The sequence below is a fragment of the Zeus faber genome (assembly GCF_960531495.2).
Source record: "Zeus faber genome assembly, chromosome: 1".
Taxonomy (NCBI): domain Eukaryota; kingdom Metazoa; phylum Chordata; class Actinopteri; order Zeiformes; family Zeidae; genus Zeus; species Zeus faber.
The window spans coordinates 16,898,219-16,915,823 of record NC_137193.1 but is presented as its reverse complement, the minus strand read 5'-3'; the positions used below and the strand labels follow the sequence as shown (position 1 = coordinate 16,915,823).

Genomic DNA, 17,605 nt, shown 5'->3' with positions numbered 1-17,605 from the left:
TTTAGCTATCCCTCTTACTAACTCTAAAGCAGGGGAGGCTGCCTTCTGTATCTATGCCCCAAGTAAATGGAACACCCTGCTGAGGACCTGAAAACCTTGCTGTTCACGACAGTCTATCACTGAGTTCTGTGTGTGTGTGTGTGTGTGTGTGTGTGTGTGTGTGTGTGTGTGTGTGTGTGTGTGTGTGTGTGTGTGTTCTGTATGCTGTGTTCTTGTGACTGTTCTTGTGATTGCACAGACATTTTATTCTCTGATTGTATTTCTCTGCAACGCGCATTGTGTTGCCCTGGTATGAAATGCGCTTTATTAATAAAATAAAAATATAACAGATTATAGGCAAACTGTGTGTGAAATGATCAGCATTCACTGCAAATTACTACCATGCCAATTGTTGCCAATTGCCGAAAAATTATAACTGAAAACGAAATTCACAGCATTCAAACACTCACACGGACAAGGTTTCATGGAAGGAAGAATAAAATGAACCATTGCTGTTGCGTAACCAATAACTAATCGGCTGACTGCGGGTCAGTGCCATAGTTACTGTATGTAACTTCTATTCACAGGTTTACTGTATAATGTGCTAGAATGTAGTAAAAGGGCTGCAGCACAGAGAGGAACTCTGCTCAAGTTCTTCAGGAACGCTGCTCGTGATCAGGCCATGTGAGAGCGTGCAGGTTACTTCCTGTGTTTTCCTGTGGCGTACGACCGGGGCTCACATGGAAAACCAGAGTTCAAAGTCCATTGTAAAGACAGTGAAGACAGTAGAAAGTGTGGATATCTTGAGTGTATTTAAAAAATATGGGTTTCTGGTGGGTGCAGTGTTTCCTAGATTACAGCAACAATACTGGTTTTAAACCTGGAGGTATTTACTCCAACTAGCGATACTTTAGTGAAGTGTAGATTGGTTAATAGCTAAACAAGGTCATCTGGTTCATAAATAACTTCACCTTCAGCTCAGAGCGCAAACAATTGCCCAGTTGATTTAGTTAAATATTAGACGATCTCCATTTTGGATTAGTTGAAATTGGCAGTTTGCCTCTATTTAGACAAAAAAAAAAAAAACCTACAGCATCACCAAAATGTGTCTGCTCATCTTTGTTCCATTTGAACAAAATAAAAACTTATGTTTCAGACAATTCCAAGATGCCACAATTTAGAACCATATAACACCTTGTGATTTTGTTGTTTAAATGAATCGAATAATTGAAAAATGAACAATAAATGCATCTGCTATGATTAGAATCGTTAGTCGCAGCCCTAGTTAGCCGCGTCCACCATTTGGACAGTCATTTCCACTCGTCAAAAGGCCTTTAAGCTTTAGCCTAATGGATGCGATGTTCCATATTCCAGAGACCCATTATTCAATAACGTGTTCCATATTGCCTTCTCAAGGTAAATGAGGACTGCTATGATGCACATGATCAATTATATTAAACCAAATCTTCAGCCAATAATCGCTGAGGGCTTAGACAACCTAATGCCACTGTACCAGATAGAAGATTAGTAAGAGTGCTTTTATAACTATAGTTTGCTAGATTTAGTCTGATTCAAAAGCAAGTTGCTTCTTTACTGCATTTTTCATTAGGTCCGGTTAGTGTTCACACGGTGTTATGTGAACCAAAATTTGTAAACAAATGACATGCGTTCGTACAGGTCTATTGGACAGGATATTTCCGGGTGAGAATTCATCCGATCAGCGGTGACGTCACCGTTTGCGCTTTGCTCCACGTAATCGCTGTCATCTTCCATTGTAACAGCGTGGATCACAAACACTAAAAAGCAATAACACAAGCAGCACTTCAAATGGCCGCGCAAAACTGGAAATGAAAACGGTATAGACGGCTCTTCAACTCGGTACCTGATCAGGCGCACTGACAGTCTTTTTCACAGTCCTTCTTTACACAACGATATAACCCGTTCACACATCCATCGTCCAATGTCTGGGATCTTTACTCACACCACCGGTCTGTGCCGTGGGTGGAAGCCTGTATGTTCATAGCGGCACTTGGCTTTTCAGCAGTCTGCAGTCTCCAGTGTTGCGTGAAACCCGCGTCAGTTTTCAACTTGTGGAGTGGCATATACCTCTGCTTTAACATGAAGTCTTGTAATGCCTCTGGGGTGGTGAGGACTGCGGGATCGTTTTGACACGTTAGCCAGAAAAAGAAAAGAAAAACATGAACGAGGGAAAATCACTTTGTGTCACAAAATCACATCGGACAACAATGGAGCAAAAGCAACGTATTGCATGTTCCTACTTCTCCAAACAAACCGCACGAGGAGGGTACAAGCACCACGGTTAGTTAATTAGTTAATTACTTGAATGGAAAATGAAAAATGTAAACCTAGTTTTTTTTTTCTCCTCCAGACAAAAGTGCGCCTTGTGTACCATGCTGGTTCCCACGCCGGTTTTCCTGTTTTTATTTTAGATCAATTTGTTTTTGTTCGTTTCTACTTGTATAAAATCTTTTTTTTTTTTTTTTAAACACCACTGAGCCAAGGGACTGTTCAGATCACTGCGTAAAGGAGAGGGAGCGATCTCCGCTCCACTGCGCATTTCGGTTCCTGTGTCTTGTGGCCAAAACAAATAAAAACAGAGTAAACCTCCCCATGTGGTCTGAGCGATCAGATCTCAATGCGTCCTCAAAGTGGTTTGGGTACATGTACACCTGGCACCTTGAGCCGTCCACTTGTGTTCGGATCACCAAAGACATATTTTAATGGCAGGTGTAAAAGGAGTCTAAGATCTGTGTAACTCAACCTTTGTTTGGTGAGACATTTGGCCTGCTGCATCTTCTCAGAGCTGGTAAGTATAAAATGTGAGAACTCACAGTATGAGCAACAACAATTATATCAATAGCAAAGACATTACCGGACAGCGGATGATTAATCTTGTAGAGACTGAATCAATTAAAGCCTCAATGGTTGTTGTGCTATATAACCTGACAGTCTAATCTACACGGAGACGGATGAACCAATCAAAGCCAAATATGTGATGGAAATCAACTCCTAGCATTGATGTGTTGATTAAATCAACACGAGGGGTGACAGTGATTGAAAGTGGAAGTGTCTAATTGTGACCGATGTAGCCGCTTGATCTCCGGCGACTAAAAAACATCCACCGAGACTAAATAGGAAAAGTCATTCATCAGACAATCGCAGATCAATTAGTTTCATCTGCCAACGGGGAACACTATTGATCGGGTTGACGAGTTCCAATAAAAATCTGTTGCTATGCCGACTGTTGTGGTGAAACTGCGAGCTGGTTAAAAGAACAGGGTTTGAGATGTGGCATGTTGAGTTTATATATTTATTACACAAAAAGAATCCCAGCGGGGGAAAGTGAAGGAGACAACACCGTTCCGGCGTCTTTATGATTAACTTTTGTGAGGCTCAGACACTTCAAGTATCTTACCAGCTCTGGAGATCCAGAGCTGTAGCATTGCATATAGACAACATTTTACGTTAATGAAATGAATAGGGCAGTCAGCAGACAATTAATGCTCAGCACTCAAAAGTGGAATAGAATTTCGGGATGATGAAACAGCAGGCATCAGAAACGTTCTCCTTGTATGAATGCAAGAGTGGCCATTCACTGGATTGACAACATGTTTTGTCTCAATGCCCGTGTCTGGCTGTTGACTATAACTCTTGACAATGAAATCGTTGTCGATACTTAACGTCGCCCCACGTATACCAACGAAAGAAAAACAACCTTTGTCTCCCCTGTGGAAGCCTTTTTGACGAAAAAGGCTCCCCTGCTTTAAAGCAGAAACTACGTGGACCTATGGATAATGTGTAAACATCGTTTCTATGTTTGTTGTTCAAAACCAATGCTTTTGTTTGGCAACCAAACTTGCCAACGGTCAAACGCTTTGTGACATGGTTTTTTTGGGGGGTTTTTTTTAGGCGCTACTTTCAGAGACGACGTTTGAGCGGAAATGCATCGACGCAACTTAAACAGCTCTGGAGCAAACAGGGGCTTGGCAGCAGCACAAAGCATTCGGATCAATGAGTCCAGTGATGTGACTATGATGTGGCATGACGGGGGCTTGCATGAAAGCTCACTATTCTACTATTTTCATTATTTTCAACGACACACGCACCACGCACGAAACACACGGACGCGCACATACACGCACACATTATACGCAGGAAAACAACCCCCCCCCGCTTGAACTACTTTGACCTCACTCAGCCACAATTCAGTCTTGGGGTCCCATTTCGTGTACATCTTACGTTGGATAGGTGCTGAAACGTAATTGGGTGGCCGTTATCAGCAACAAAAACAGGTCACTGGGTCGTTCAGAATCAGAACCAGGCTTTATCGGCCAAGTATGCTTTGGCACACACAGTGCACGGAATCGGACTAAAATGGAATGGTAAATGGGAAAAATAAGTTTGGAAAAGAAAAAAGTTGTAAGAGAGGTATTTACATACACTGAGTAGGATGTGTAATAAACAATAATAAGCAGCAGCAAACTCTCTAGAGGTAGAGGGTTGCAAATGATAAATACATAAAATATTGAAACACTGAATTTATACAGTGGGTGAATGAATGAATGAATGAATGGGTTGTGGTGGTGATGGCATTATCTCACGACACCACCCTACATATGAAGTGATAATATCCTGCATTAGGTGTTGTTATAAACTGTAGAGGGGGGGGGACGGGGGGACGCACTATGCAGGCAAAGTTTAGAAACACATTGAAGGGTTATTTCTAGGGTTGCCAGGTGCTTACTGAAACTGGAAACACCTGCAACGGGGGGGGGGGGGGGGGGAAACCCCACGAGAGGAATGAAAACACTCGCAGAAATAAAAATTGAAATTAAAAAAACAATAATAATAAAGTGTGTGTTGGTGTGTTGCCCCCCCCCACCCCCGCCCCGCCGCGTTTTACCTCCTTCCTGCGGCTCCGGGCTCCGGGTCGCGTGACGAGCGCCGTGTCGCCGCACACCACCGCCGCGTCCTCCACGAACACGCAGTCCGGCAGCGACTCCTCCGCGGGCAGCTCGACGACGCGCAGCCCCAGCTCGTCCCGCAGCACCCCCACGTAGGCGGCGTGCTCCCGCCGCGCCCGCTCCAGGTCCACCTCCGCTCCGCCGACGGTGCGCAGCGCTTCGCGGGCCAGGGACGCGGGGACGCCCCGCACCACGGCGTGCGTGAAGTGGCCGAAGCCCGTCCACCCGATATAACCGGCCATGGCGGTTGGGTTTGTTGTTGTTGCTTTTTTCTCTTTTTGTTGTCGCTTTTCTTATTTTTCCCTCTTTCCTTTCCCTCTCTCCTTTCTCCGACCTGGAAGCCTGCGGAGTGCGGACAGCGAATGAATGGGATTTATAAATAAACAAATATAACTATAATGTCACCCCCACCCACCACCACCACCACCCCCCGTGTTCTTTGTTGACAGTGGCGCGTCAGAGCCGCCTCCAACCGGCGGCGGCGAGAGAAGCGACAGGGCCGCGGGCACGCGCACCGGCTGTGACGTGGACGCGCCGGAGGGGACCGTTCGCTCGGTTTAACCGTCGCCCGTGGGGGGGGGGGGGGGGGGGGGTTACCGGAGGAAACGCGGCGAAAGTTCAAACCAGGCGGGGAACTCGTTGGTTTGCGGTCGGGTAAAAACAAACGAACGGACACGACGAAAGTGCGGTTATTGCTTCTGCGCGTCCGTTTTGAGGCGCCATCGGTAGAATCCCAGGGGTCAGGGAATGATTTGAATGAGCCTGGACGCACAGGTCCAGCTGCGATTTCTGTTCCCGATTTATTGTATTTAGATTTTATGCATTGCGTTATTATTATTATTATTATCTGAAATATATACGCTTATATATTCGATTCATGCATTATTTGTTTATATTATTACACTTTTTTTTTTTTTTTTTTTTTTTTACAAAATGAGTGATGAAGTCAACACATAAAATTAGACCAAAGGATTATTAAAAAAAAAAAAAAAAAAAAAAAGTCCGGAAGAAAATCTGTGTGTGTGTGTGTGTGTGCCCCCCCCCCCCATTATTCTCCACGGTCCCATCTTCAAGGAACGTCTCTGAATGGATGGAATGTCTCTCCAGACTTCCCAGAGGCGCATTCCTCCACACCCCAGGACTCCAGCGTTTGTCTTTTCTTGTTCCAGATTCACTCAATTATCCCTGACTGCTCTAAACATTCCAGGACATTCTGCAAGGCCCACATTCCATTTTCCACTTCAGCCAGGATCCTGAGACCCCCACCACCCCCTTTCACCTGCCCCCCACCCCCATCCACACTTTTTTCCATCATTCCACATTGTGGAAGGACTGTCTGGCTGGAAGAAGACCACCCCCACCCTCTATATTTTTCCCTCTCTCACGCTCTCTGCGCTTTGGAATTTGGGTTCGTTTTGATGAAGGAAAGCCCTCGTATATGCACACCTGGCTGGTACATTCTGTGGCTGGAAAAGAAAGAAAGGAGGGAAAACAGAGACGTCCCTCCAGCTGCGAAGGGGAGGCAGAAGCGAAAGTACATAGCGCCTCTAATTTGTCTGCCGCCGTTCTAATATTCATGGGAATCTAACCGTCCCGGCCACATGCTCAAGTGATGCAGCGGCGTGTGCAGTCTGCACCCGATTCTGGGCTGTTTAGGTGCATATATTTATGATCATTTAAGTCCCTGTAAAGCGACAATAAGTCTGTGTTCTGAGTTTGTCACACCACAGAAAGAAATGTGTTATTAACCACCCAGCCAAATTTGAATGATTAAAAAAATCGCCAAGTATATAAAATTTGGTTTCAAAATTGTGAGAAAAAAAAAAAAGGGCCGTACCCTCTGCTCTGAGACGCTGGGGGCGTGTCTTCTTGCAGAAGCTGAAACCACGGCCAGCCCTCTCTCAAGTGTAGAGTACCACTAATCCAATGCATGCATGTACAAACACAAAATCAGAAAACCGAACAAACAAACAATGACAAAATGGGATATTTGTTGGCGGAGGAGCGCGGTGGCTCCCCCAGCCCCGTGCGCTCCCAGACAGCGGGGCTCTGTTCCGGCTCCTCGTGCGCCCGAGGAGAGCCCCCGCCCAGCGCCCGGCTCCCTGGGTGCACGGGGAGCCGGGACCAGCACGTCCGGCAAGGCAGGCTGCTGGGGGAGCCACCGCGCTTGGAGCGGACCAGAAATGTAAATAAGGAGACCGAGCTGTTGTGTACATTCTGGCGCCACGCAGTAGCTGGACAGCAAACTAGTGTCGGCTGTAGCGACTGACGGGGAGGGGCCATGCCAGGTAGGAAGGCCTTACGTCAGGCGTCCCTGATTTGGGCCCGCCGAAGAACATCAGCGCCACGAAAACAGTTTAGCGGTCTAACGCCACAAATCAGCACTACATCGTTCAGACTTCTCACATCTTTTCAGCAATTACTTTCTAACATGAATAATGTCTTGGGAAACAAATCTCGGAATTGACTTCACGGGGACTCTAATATGAATAACCGCTAGGGAGTAAGAGGCTTTGATATTGTTACTGACCCACTCACGCCTTCATTTTTGACAGCATAAGGAGGAACCTGTTTGATGAATGTTTTTGACAGCACCTCAGATTTTTGGGATTCCTCCTTGGGTGTGTTGCAGATGTGAATTTCTACTGACGCTGTTTCACCGTATGATTTAAGAGTTCTGTTCCTCGTCTCCGTTGGATGTGGACGCAATTCCATTTGGCAAAGGGGGGGGGGGGGGGGGTCATGGGATCAAGATTTAAATGATTGTGTCTCATAGGGGTGGTTTTGCTGACCCAGATTAGGCCTAATCTTAGACTAAACAACACCTTTACTGAAGTGCTGGAACTGAAACTGAAATGGCCTTTCTCAGTCAAGGCTTAAAATTGTCTCAGACTCGCTCTAGTCTGGGTTTGAAAAATCTGGTTTCCAGAAGGAAGATTAGAGCTAGTCTAGGTCTAAGTGAAGGCTTGAGTTAGACCTGGTCAGATGCGGGTTTATCTCTGGATTAATGGATGTGGGGCCTCCAGGAAGACCGGGTTGATCTGGACTAAGACCAGTACCAAGACCAGACAGAAGGAGCTGACTAGTCCTTCATTGCCTTAGTGCATAGATTCCCTCGTCTTGAACAAATTAATCTTAGGCGGCTCGTCTGCACTGCGGGCGCTCCAGGTGGAGTGACAGTCTGTCGGCGCGAGACCTGGCCCGGGCCGGCAGTTCGTGCCTGGCGTCCGCGGCCCGGGTTCTGCGCCTTGCGGCTACGTCTCATGCGCCTGTGGCTACGTCTCCTTCCTACTGGTGAGGGTGGGTTGTATGTGTGCGCCTTAGGGGTGCAAGGTCTCCTTGCGCTCTCTGGGACTGGTGAAAGCTCCTCAGGGCCGTGTGAGGGTGTTGATCCACGGGCTTCCTGCTTCTCTTAGGGCTAAGGGGGTCTTTCTCTGGCTGCAGGGCAGGGTGGACCGTTCTTTCCTGCGGTCGTGGGGTGGCTATACGGCCGTGGGACTCAGGGGTGGCCTCTGGGTCCTTTCCGCTGCTTGGAGGCACTACAATATAATAACCACCTCATACACCACAACTAATTGGGACAAGTCCCGTACACTCACCAGTGGACACATCACACACACCACCAGCACCTGCTTTGAACACACCCCCAGCACCCTCCTGGTTGCATTGCTCCCCTTTCCTCCCTCCTTTACTGCCATAACTATGACAGGAAGAGGCCACGTGTCCAACGGCTGTTCCAGTTTTCCTGGACTTAATTAACTCTGTTTTGTCGACACATGTTTCTATGTTTATTTTTTTTCCATGTACATGTTGTTGTTTGGTCCTATGTTTATTTGTTGTTACCCGCGGTGATTCTCCCCCTCTTAGAGAAGTGATTAGTTTTTTAAACACCAAAACATGGTAGGATCGTTCCCCAAAGAGGGGGGTTGGCGGCGGTTCTGTATAACAAAAAGCTGTGTTCTTATGATCCCACAGGTCATCCACAGGACAGAGTTATTGCGGCAGTTCTTGATGATTAAAGAATAATAAAGAGTGAATAAAGAGTGGCATTGGAGGTTGAGAACTTGAACTCCACTTGCAGACTAACGCTGTCCTAAATGCAATGGCACAAATACTCGGTGTTGTATGCGCAGCATGCCGACAGCACAGGTTAAAAAAATAATAATACAAATAAATAAAAAATTTGATTGTGATGTCAAATGTCCCAAGCATGGAAGCTTGTAATGGCCTTCAGGCTGGAATGATAGCTCCTAAATTGGAACAGGTGCGGAAGGAAATGTGTCAGGTAAACACTGCACACCAGTAATGACATTTATCTTCAATGTACTACAATGGAATCAGCAGTTTAAACACTGTCTGCTGCCCCCACATCTGTTTCATCTCTTCATTGAGGAAGAGCTTGAGCTCAGACTTCCTGGGAGGTTATCTTTCCCTGTGTCTGTTACAGGTCCCTGTCTCTTTCAATAAAGCACAATATTTTTATCGCAGTACTGACTTGAAATGGATTTATGACCAAACAGAACTAAAACTGTTCAACACTCCTCACTGGCTGAAGTGAGGAGTAATTATGTGAGGATATTTAATTTTGAAGTGTCGCTCAAATTAAGTCCTGTCTATGGGCAGGTTTGGGCAAATGGGGGGTCAAATATGATTGGCTGCCATCCGAATTCACTTGTTTCATACGGGGGCGGTTTCGCAGGCAAGATTGAATCTAAAGCAGGACGAAGATAATCCAATTGAAATTAATCCAGAAGTAAGAAATGCCTTTCTGAGACATTGCTTAACTTGGGATTACTCAGTTCTTGACTAGGAAGTCCTAGACTAAGGTAATGAAGAACCGGTCAGCTCCTGGTCTAAGTCCAGATAATGCATTTCCTCTATTGTCACGGTCGACCTGGAGGCCACACCCATTAATCCAAAGATAAACCTGCCTCTGGCCAGGTTTCATTGAAACCTTCACTTAGACTTAGATTATCTTTAATCTTCCTTCTTGAAATCAAATTTTTAAACCAGGACTAGGGCAAGTCTGAGACTATTTTACATTAAGACCAAGAATTCCATTTCAGTGAATCCAGATTCAAATTTTGATTTCAGTCAAAGACTAGGCCTAGTCTGTGTCCGCAAAGTGGCCCCATGGTGATTTATTCAGATCGGAGCTTTAGCAAAAAAATATGATCTCACATTCTTTCCAATCATAATCAGTACAGCCTCCAGTCAATACATTAGAAAAGCCTGTAGAAAAGCTGGAATCAAATGATATGGGACCCTTAAGCTTGATTTCTCCCGTATCTGACAATAAGAATGACAAGAACCCGGGTGCTACACAGCAACACAGACTTTAGCCCTCCGTCCTCCCACAGAGGAGCCGGCGTGAAAAACATAATAATAATTTCTGGAAAACAGGTGCCCTTAGGGGGTTAAGGAACGGTGTGCACGCGGGTATGAGTGTTTATGTGCAGGAAGGAAGGATGGAGGATGGAGGCTTCTCAGACAAGCCTTGGTGGAAAATATTATGGTCTGCCAGTGCAATTACTACAGGGGGGAGACGCAAGTCCAGCTTTGGGGAATGTTTCCTGAAATGAATGGGTAATTATGAAGAGAATATTACTGCATGTTTTTCCTTCCTTTGACGTGAGATGACAACATTGTTTCCAACTACACATGAGGGGGGGGGGGGTCACATACACGTGTAAAACCACACACACACACACACAAACACACACACATACACGTACACACATACACATACACACACACACACACACACACACTTACACATAGGCACACACACACACACACACTACTTCAAAGTGTAAATATTCTCATTCAAAGGACAGTAAAAGAGCAATACGTCATACGGATGCAGTAGCAACGATAGTGGTGGCAATGATAGACTGAAGTGAAAACACTGCTCGTCAATCGCACAAATGTGACTCAAAAGCAACGCATTCCTGCAGAGGCAACAGAGCCGACACACCCCCTCCGAGACGCCAAACACGTGCGCGCCCGCGTCTCCGTGAACGCGCCCCCGGTAACGTCCCCATCGGGTCAATAATCCCGACGACAAAGAATCTGTCGATCTGCTGATCGGGCGACAACGATCACCGCCCCCTGCCACGGCCACGCCGTCGAAAAGGCGTATTTGCTGCGCATCACCATCGAGTGTTTTGAACTGGAAGACGTCGAAAACGTAACGCATACGCTCTCGCCCGTACGTGCGTCGGGAACCGAAGAGACGATCGATTCGTCCACCGCGGGTCTGAACGGTCTTAAAAAATCGACTTGAACGAATGTAATCGATGGGGGGGGGGGGGGGGGGGGTGTAAAACGGCACGGAAGGAATCAATAAACTCACCGGAGAAGCGCCGCTCAGCTGGTCCTGACCGCCGTCCTCTCGCTCCGACGCTGGGGCGATCTGAACCGAGACATGACGGGGGAAGAGGCGATTATGTCCGGTGCCGCGTCTATCAACTTTTAAACACGCCGGGCGATCTATTCCACCAAACGCATGACTCCGGAATAACAAGATAAGCTTGAGATCCACGCACACTCGCCCGATAATTATCTGAGCATCAGCACCAGCTCGATCATAAAACACACACACACACACACACACACGGTGGAATGTGACTCATTTGAGACCCCGATGAAAAGTCGACTACACCAAGTATTTTGTCTTCCCCCGAAACCCCCCAACTCCATCTCGTGTGGGAAAAAAAAAAAAAAAAAGATATATATTGGACCATTATAACGAAAAGTTCCAGGGTTGTTTCTTTTTTTTTTCCCGAAACGTGATGGACAGATTGCGTGAAAAGTAAATTAAACTGAAGGAATGCGACGGGGCGGGGGGGGGGGGAAGGGAAAGCAAAAGGGAAAGAAATGTCCAGCACGAAGAACATATTTAACAAGGCTTTAAACTGTCAGGAATGCTTTGTGGTCGGAGCGGCCGTGGAGGAAGTATGTTGATAATGCGCCTCCTGCCATACCATATAAGGACATATTGTTACGTCTGGGGCGCATCTGGAAACGCTTAGCTCCCCAGAATAAAAAGGAACGGCGGGCCAGAAATAGACCCTGTTAAACCCATCTCTCCCACTCCTTTGAGCTCAGGGAAGAGGACCGCGGACATAACGAAAAGAAGAAGAAAAAAGGAAAACTATTTGATCGAGATAGGCATTAAGTCGAATCGGCGACGAGCGCTAAAATGGAGTTGTGATCGGTGTGTCCGTCCGACGGAAAGGGTTGAGATGAAAACGATATGACTGGGTCTAACTGGGTTGATTACACACACACACACACACACACACACACACACACACACACAGACAGCAGCGTCATGTCGTGATTCCATCTTCAATCAAGCGTTTTGGGTTTTTTTTCCCCCGCGTCAAGGACCCCCGTATCAAGGCTTCAATCCAATCTCCCATATGCTGCAGTTGAGAGAGGTAACCTCCAAATTGTGATCAAAACTGTCGTTACGCCGCATTCTTGTGAATTAAATAAGGGTGAAGTTCAACTGCTAACCAACCATTTTGCCGGGGGAACCCCTCTTGGAGGACCCCCCCCCCCCCCCCCGGTGGGGTCGGCGGACCGCACGTTGGGAACCCAAGGGCCTCTACCTCCTTCAAACCTTTAACTCGGAGGATTTTCTTTTTTTTTTTCTTTTTCAAAGCTCGGTTGTTAGACCTGAGGAGGGAAAACAATAAAAGAAAGAGCGAGCGAGAGAGAGTGTGTGTGTGTGTGTGTGTGTGTGTGTGTGTGTGTGTGTGTGAGACGGAAAAGTGTGTTCAGATGGGATCCGAAGAGGAGGAGAGGAGGGGAGGGGAGGGGGGGTCATTTAAGAAAAAAAAAAAAAAAGAGAAAGTTAGACAGGGTGGAGCTTAGGCTTGGATGGAAAACGCGCCAAAGAAACATTCCTCGCATAGTTTTGGAACAGTTCAGCAGGCAGCCAAGGACGACGTCAGCTCCCCGCTCGGATATATATAAGAGCCGGGGAGCCACAGAGCCCAGCAGACTGCCACTGCACCGAGCGAAGGAAAGACTACTACAACAACTACTACTACTACTACTACTACGAAACCAAGCCACTGCTTCCAGAGAGACACCAAGGATTCCTCCGGAGACAGATTACACCCCTCCAGAGGAGAAGAAGACCGAGAAGAAGAAGAAGAAGAAGGAAATTGTGATCAAACTTTATTCTTTTGAGAGAGAAAAAAAAAAGAAGACATTCAAGATTTCAAGATGCTGACGCTTACTGCCATCGTTCTCTTCATCGGGAGCTTTAACTTGGTGAGTCTCTTGATTCTTCACAAGACTAAACAGTGGATTGTGTTGTGGGGCTTTATTATAAGGATGAGTTAGATGCTTATCCCCTAATCAATGGTTAAAATGCAGCATGATGTTAAAAAAGAATGGTTTTTTTGGCGGGGAGGTGACCTCAGTGTAGTTTAGTCGAACTGAGTTGGTTTGTTTTTTTTTCGGGGGTTGTCCAGGTCCTGTCCTCCTCCTCCTCCTCCTGCCCCACCGTGTGCGAGTGCCCCCTGGAGTTGCCCAAGTGTGCTCCTGGCGTCAGCCTGGTGCTGGACGGCTGCGGCTGCTGCAGGGTCTGCGCCCGGCAGCTGAACGAGGACTGCAGCCTGACCGAGCCCTGCGACCACACCAAGGGACTGGAGTGCAACTTCGGGGCCAGCTTCGCTGCCGCGACCACCCGTGGCATCTGCCGAGGTATGTACAATCAACCCTCCCTTGTCCTCACAGAAAGAGTAGTGTGGAGTGCGACTTGGAGGAAAACTTAAGTCCAGCCCTGAAAAATGACTCCGTAGGCAGCATTAAAGAATTTCAAAGTCGGACCGAACCTTCATCCAGCAGCATGTGACGTCTTCAGCAGACATTTTGTGAGCTGAGTAGGATTCTAATTCCTCTCTCTCTCTCTCTCTCTCTCTCTCTCCCTCCTTTCGTCTCTGCAGCCAAGCTGGAAGGCAGACCGTGCGAGTACAACAGCAGAATCTACCAGAACGGCGAAAGCTTCCAGCCCAACTGCAAGCACCAGTGCACATGCATCGACGGGGCGGTGGGCTGTGTCCCGCTGTGCCCACAGGAGCTCTCCCTGCCCAACCTGGGCTGCGCCAACCCCCGACTGGTCAAGGTGGCGGGCCAGTGCTGCGAGGAGTGGGTGTGCGACGACGACAAGGACATCCTGGAGAAGCTCTTTGGCAAAGACATGTTGACAGACGACTCAGAGAGAGACCTCACCAACAGGAACGAGCTCATCACCATCGTCAAGGGCGGACTTAAGTCTCTACCTGGTAAGGAAGCAGATTGTCCTTTGCTTTAGAGTAGTCATTGTGTAAATACATGTATATTTGACTTGGACTTTTTTCCATTTGCTCACGTTTCCACTTTGTATTTGTCTCCCCCTTGCAGCATTCAGAGTGCAGCCTGAAGCCCATATGTTTGACAGCCAGAAGTGCATCGTTCAAACCACACCCTGGTCCCAGTGCTCCAAAACATGTGGGACGGGCATCTCCACCCGAGTCACCAACAACAACAGCGAGTGCAAGCTGGTCAAAGAGACGAGGATCTGTGAAGTGCGACCATGCACCCAGTCAGCTTACTCCAGTTTGAAGGTAAGCTTGAAGCCCCAATGGCTCGTGGCCATACCATGTACCCACATGGAGACACGCCACCAAACACAAACATCGCTGCTGTGTCTATGTTATGGACTAAAACATCCTCTTTTCCCCCTTTGTCCTTCTCCACACAGAAGGGAAAGAAGTGCAGCAGGACCAAGAAGTCCAGCCAGCCGGTCAAGTTCACCTACGCCGGGTGCTCCAGCTTGAAGAAGTACCGGCCCAAGTACTGCGGTGCATGCGTGGACGGCCGCTGCTGCAGCCCCCACGACACCAGAACCATCCGCGTCAAGTTCCGCTGCGAGGACGGCGAGACCTTCAACAAGAACGTCATGATGATCGAGTCCTGCAAGTGCACCTACAACTGCCCCCACGCCAACGAGGCGTCCTACCCCTTCTACCGCCTCTCCAACGACATCCACAAGTTCAGGGACTGAGAGTCCCACTGGTTAAGGACGACCCCACCCTCGATGGAAAAGCAGAAGTGGACAGGAAGCCCCGTGGAAGTCCACGTCCATCTGACTAAAGTGGTGTTAAAGAAAAAGAAAGAAAAAGGGCCGCCAATCAACTACGGACTCCTTGTTGTAACTAGATTCCCAAGGAATTGTGGGCTTACATCATGAGGACTTAATGAAGTGCACTGTTTGCTGTGACTAGGTCAGCATACTTATCGTTAAATCGCTTCATATTACTGGAGCATCCTGGGTAGCTTCGTTATGGAGCAACGTGTAATATTTGTAAATCCTTGTATGTCATTGATATCAATTTGCTCTGTATATTTTGATCCTTTTAACATCCGATCCACCCCCCCCCCCCCCCCCCCGACTATAGAATTGTGTGTGCATATAGTACATATGCCCGTACGAAACTTAGCAAAGGAACAGCATACCGTGGTGTAAACCCTGCGACACCCAGCAGAGCCTCCCAACTTGTTCAACAAGCGGCGTGGCGACATTCCTTCCTGACGTGGGCATCGGTGTTCTTGTTTTTTTTGTGGCAGCTATTTCAACTCCCGTTCTACTCCCATCGGAAAGAAAGAAAAAGCGAAACATGTCAAAGAATGAATGAATGTTTTATTATTATTATTATTATTATTATTATTATTAATATTATTTATCGAAAAAATGTAGCTACTTTATTTGAATATTATTATGTGTCATACTGGAATAAATTGTAAAATGATTTAATTTTATATGTTACAAAATAAAAAAAACGGATTTATTTATAGATATAACACTGGCCTGGCTTCATTGATTGGGGGTCGGGGGTGGGGGTGGAGGGGTGGGGGTGGACCATTTAACACCTCAGTTGTACCTTGGTCCAGAGACCAGAGAGGCTATTTTCGGTGGAGAAACATCCGCATATTGTAGTTCCACAGTGTCAAAAGCGTAGACACAACAGACCATGCCACCAAACCTTGGGAGACCCTATGCCCAACTCGCTGCGCTTGGGAATGCCGCTCTGAAGCGAGGGCGAAGCTCGCTTTCACTTGATCTGCCCATGCCACACACTCGACTGATCCCGAGAAGAAGAGAAAAGATTAAGCCCACAAGTAGCAATGACGGTGGGAGTATGCCAAGAATCTTAAGTGCTGCTCTCAATGGGCTTGGATTAGACACCGTGCAGCAAGGACAATGGGTATTATCGTACACAATGCCGTGTGTACAATGGATGTATCCAGGGGTAGAAGGATTTTTTTTTCCCACATCGGAAAAGTGCAAAGCAATCCCAATTTGACCCAATTAATTAGCGGCTGTCTTTAAACGTGAATTAGAAGGCATGGAACCTTCCCGTACCTCCTGAGCCTGGGGCGGCCGCGAAGTTGTAAACAGTCCTCGCAAAAGTTGAGGGGGGGGGGGGGGGGGACGGGACGGGACGGGACGGGACGGGCTTCAACCCCCGCTCTCCATGTTTAACTTTTAGCGAGCGCCCGGCGATATTGTTATGAGGTGGAAACAGTGGCCCGGGGCAGGGGAACAACAACAGAGTCGTCTCCATGGTTATCGGACCTTCGGAAACCCTAGCAGCTACCGAGCACGTAAACACATCGACGGTCGCAGGAAGACTCTGGGATTCCCTCCTTTTTTCAGGGTCACCTTTGCACTTTTGAAGTTCTTTTTTTTTTTGTTTTCTTTTCTTCTTCTTCTTCTCTTTTTATATAACTTGCAATTCTTCAAGGCCTTTCGTGATTATCTCCTCAAACCGGATTAAGTGAAAGTGACCCGGGGTCAATTTGGCAAAATATTTTTTTAGGAATGGACGACCTGTAGTTTGGAGGGAAAGGAAAGCGGAGAGTGGCAGAGAGAGAGAGAGAGAGAGAGAGAGAGCGCGGGGGTGTTTTTGATCCAGGTAGAGGGAGCAGCTCAGGAATGGAGCGGCGGCTCAGAAAGCAGACATCCTGATGGGCGGCAGATGTTGGAAAATATTTCGGAGCAACATGTTCACTTGAGCCGGGCGAGGAGCCTTTCAGAGTATACACAAACACTCCCCGAGTGCTGGAAAATCGCATCCGCAAAAAAAAAAAAAAAAAAAAAAGTGTTACATCTCATCTCCCATACAAAAAACACCCCCCCCCAAAAAAACCCACCCTGTCTATCTACCCGGGACAACGAGGCGGCTTTCACCTCACGGCCGTGGGGGGTAAGTCCGGACCGGAGGCCGAGCAGGACACGCTCCCTTGTGATGGAGCCGCGTACCACACAGGATGCGCCCGCTGAGCTTCGACACGTCGCTCACATCAAAGTCTTCTGAGGCTTACCTAATCACAAAGATGTGTGGCTGCCCTTCTCGCTCCGGATTTAACAGTCATAACACTTGGAAGGAGCTCTGCTTCTGCTCAGACCCACCACCACCCCCCTATTGCTCCAAAGAGAGGGGCGGCGGGGAGTCCACTTAGGTCCTCATTATTGGAGAACGCGGTGCAATCGGGCCATCGTTTGTCTTGTTAACGCATAACCGGGTTATGTAACGGCACCTGCATGTCATGCCAGCAGCCTTTTCCTCTCGGCCGTA

General features: G+C 47.5%; 2 protein-coding genes across 3 annotated transcripts in view; one reads left to right on the top strand and one right to left on the bottom strand.

Moving 5' to 3' along the window:
- Positions 1-11,596, bottom strand: part of ddah1 (dimethylarginine dimethylaminohydrolase 1) — a 70,840-nt gene extending 59,244 nt beyond the window's left edge. Inside the window, exons 1-2 of one of the 2 annotated variants that reach the window (XM_079999504.1) lie at positions 11,320-11,596; positions 4,904-5,306 (exon numbers count right to left, since the gene is read on the bottom strand). In XM_079999504.1, the coding sequence (XP_079855630.1) occupies positions 4,904-5,206 (303 nt within the window). In that variant the 5' untranslated portion in view covers positions 5,207-5,306; positions 11,320-11,596. Of the gene's footprint in view, positions 1-4,903; positions 5,359-11,319 lie in introns of those variants that run through there. The other variant, XM_079999503.1, reaches the window with a different exon arrangement.
- Positions 11,597-12,965: 1,369 nt separating this feature from the next.
- ccn1 (cellular communication network factor 1) lies at positions 12,966-15,827 on the top strand. Its single transcript, XM_080005115.1, has 5 exons — positions 12,966-13,253; positions 13,457-13,688; positions 13,931-14,269; positions 14,388-14,590; positions 14,728-15,827. Exons 1-5 carry the CDS (start codon positions 13,206-13,208, stop codon positions 15,028-15,030), a joined length of 1,125 nt encoding a protein of 374 aa, XP_079861241.1. The 5' UTR covers positions 12,966-13,205; the 3' UTR covers positions 15,031-15,827.
- The last annotated feature ends 1,778 nt before the right edge of the window (positions 15,828-17,605 follow it).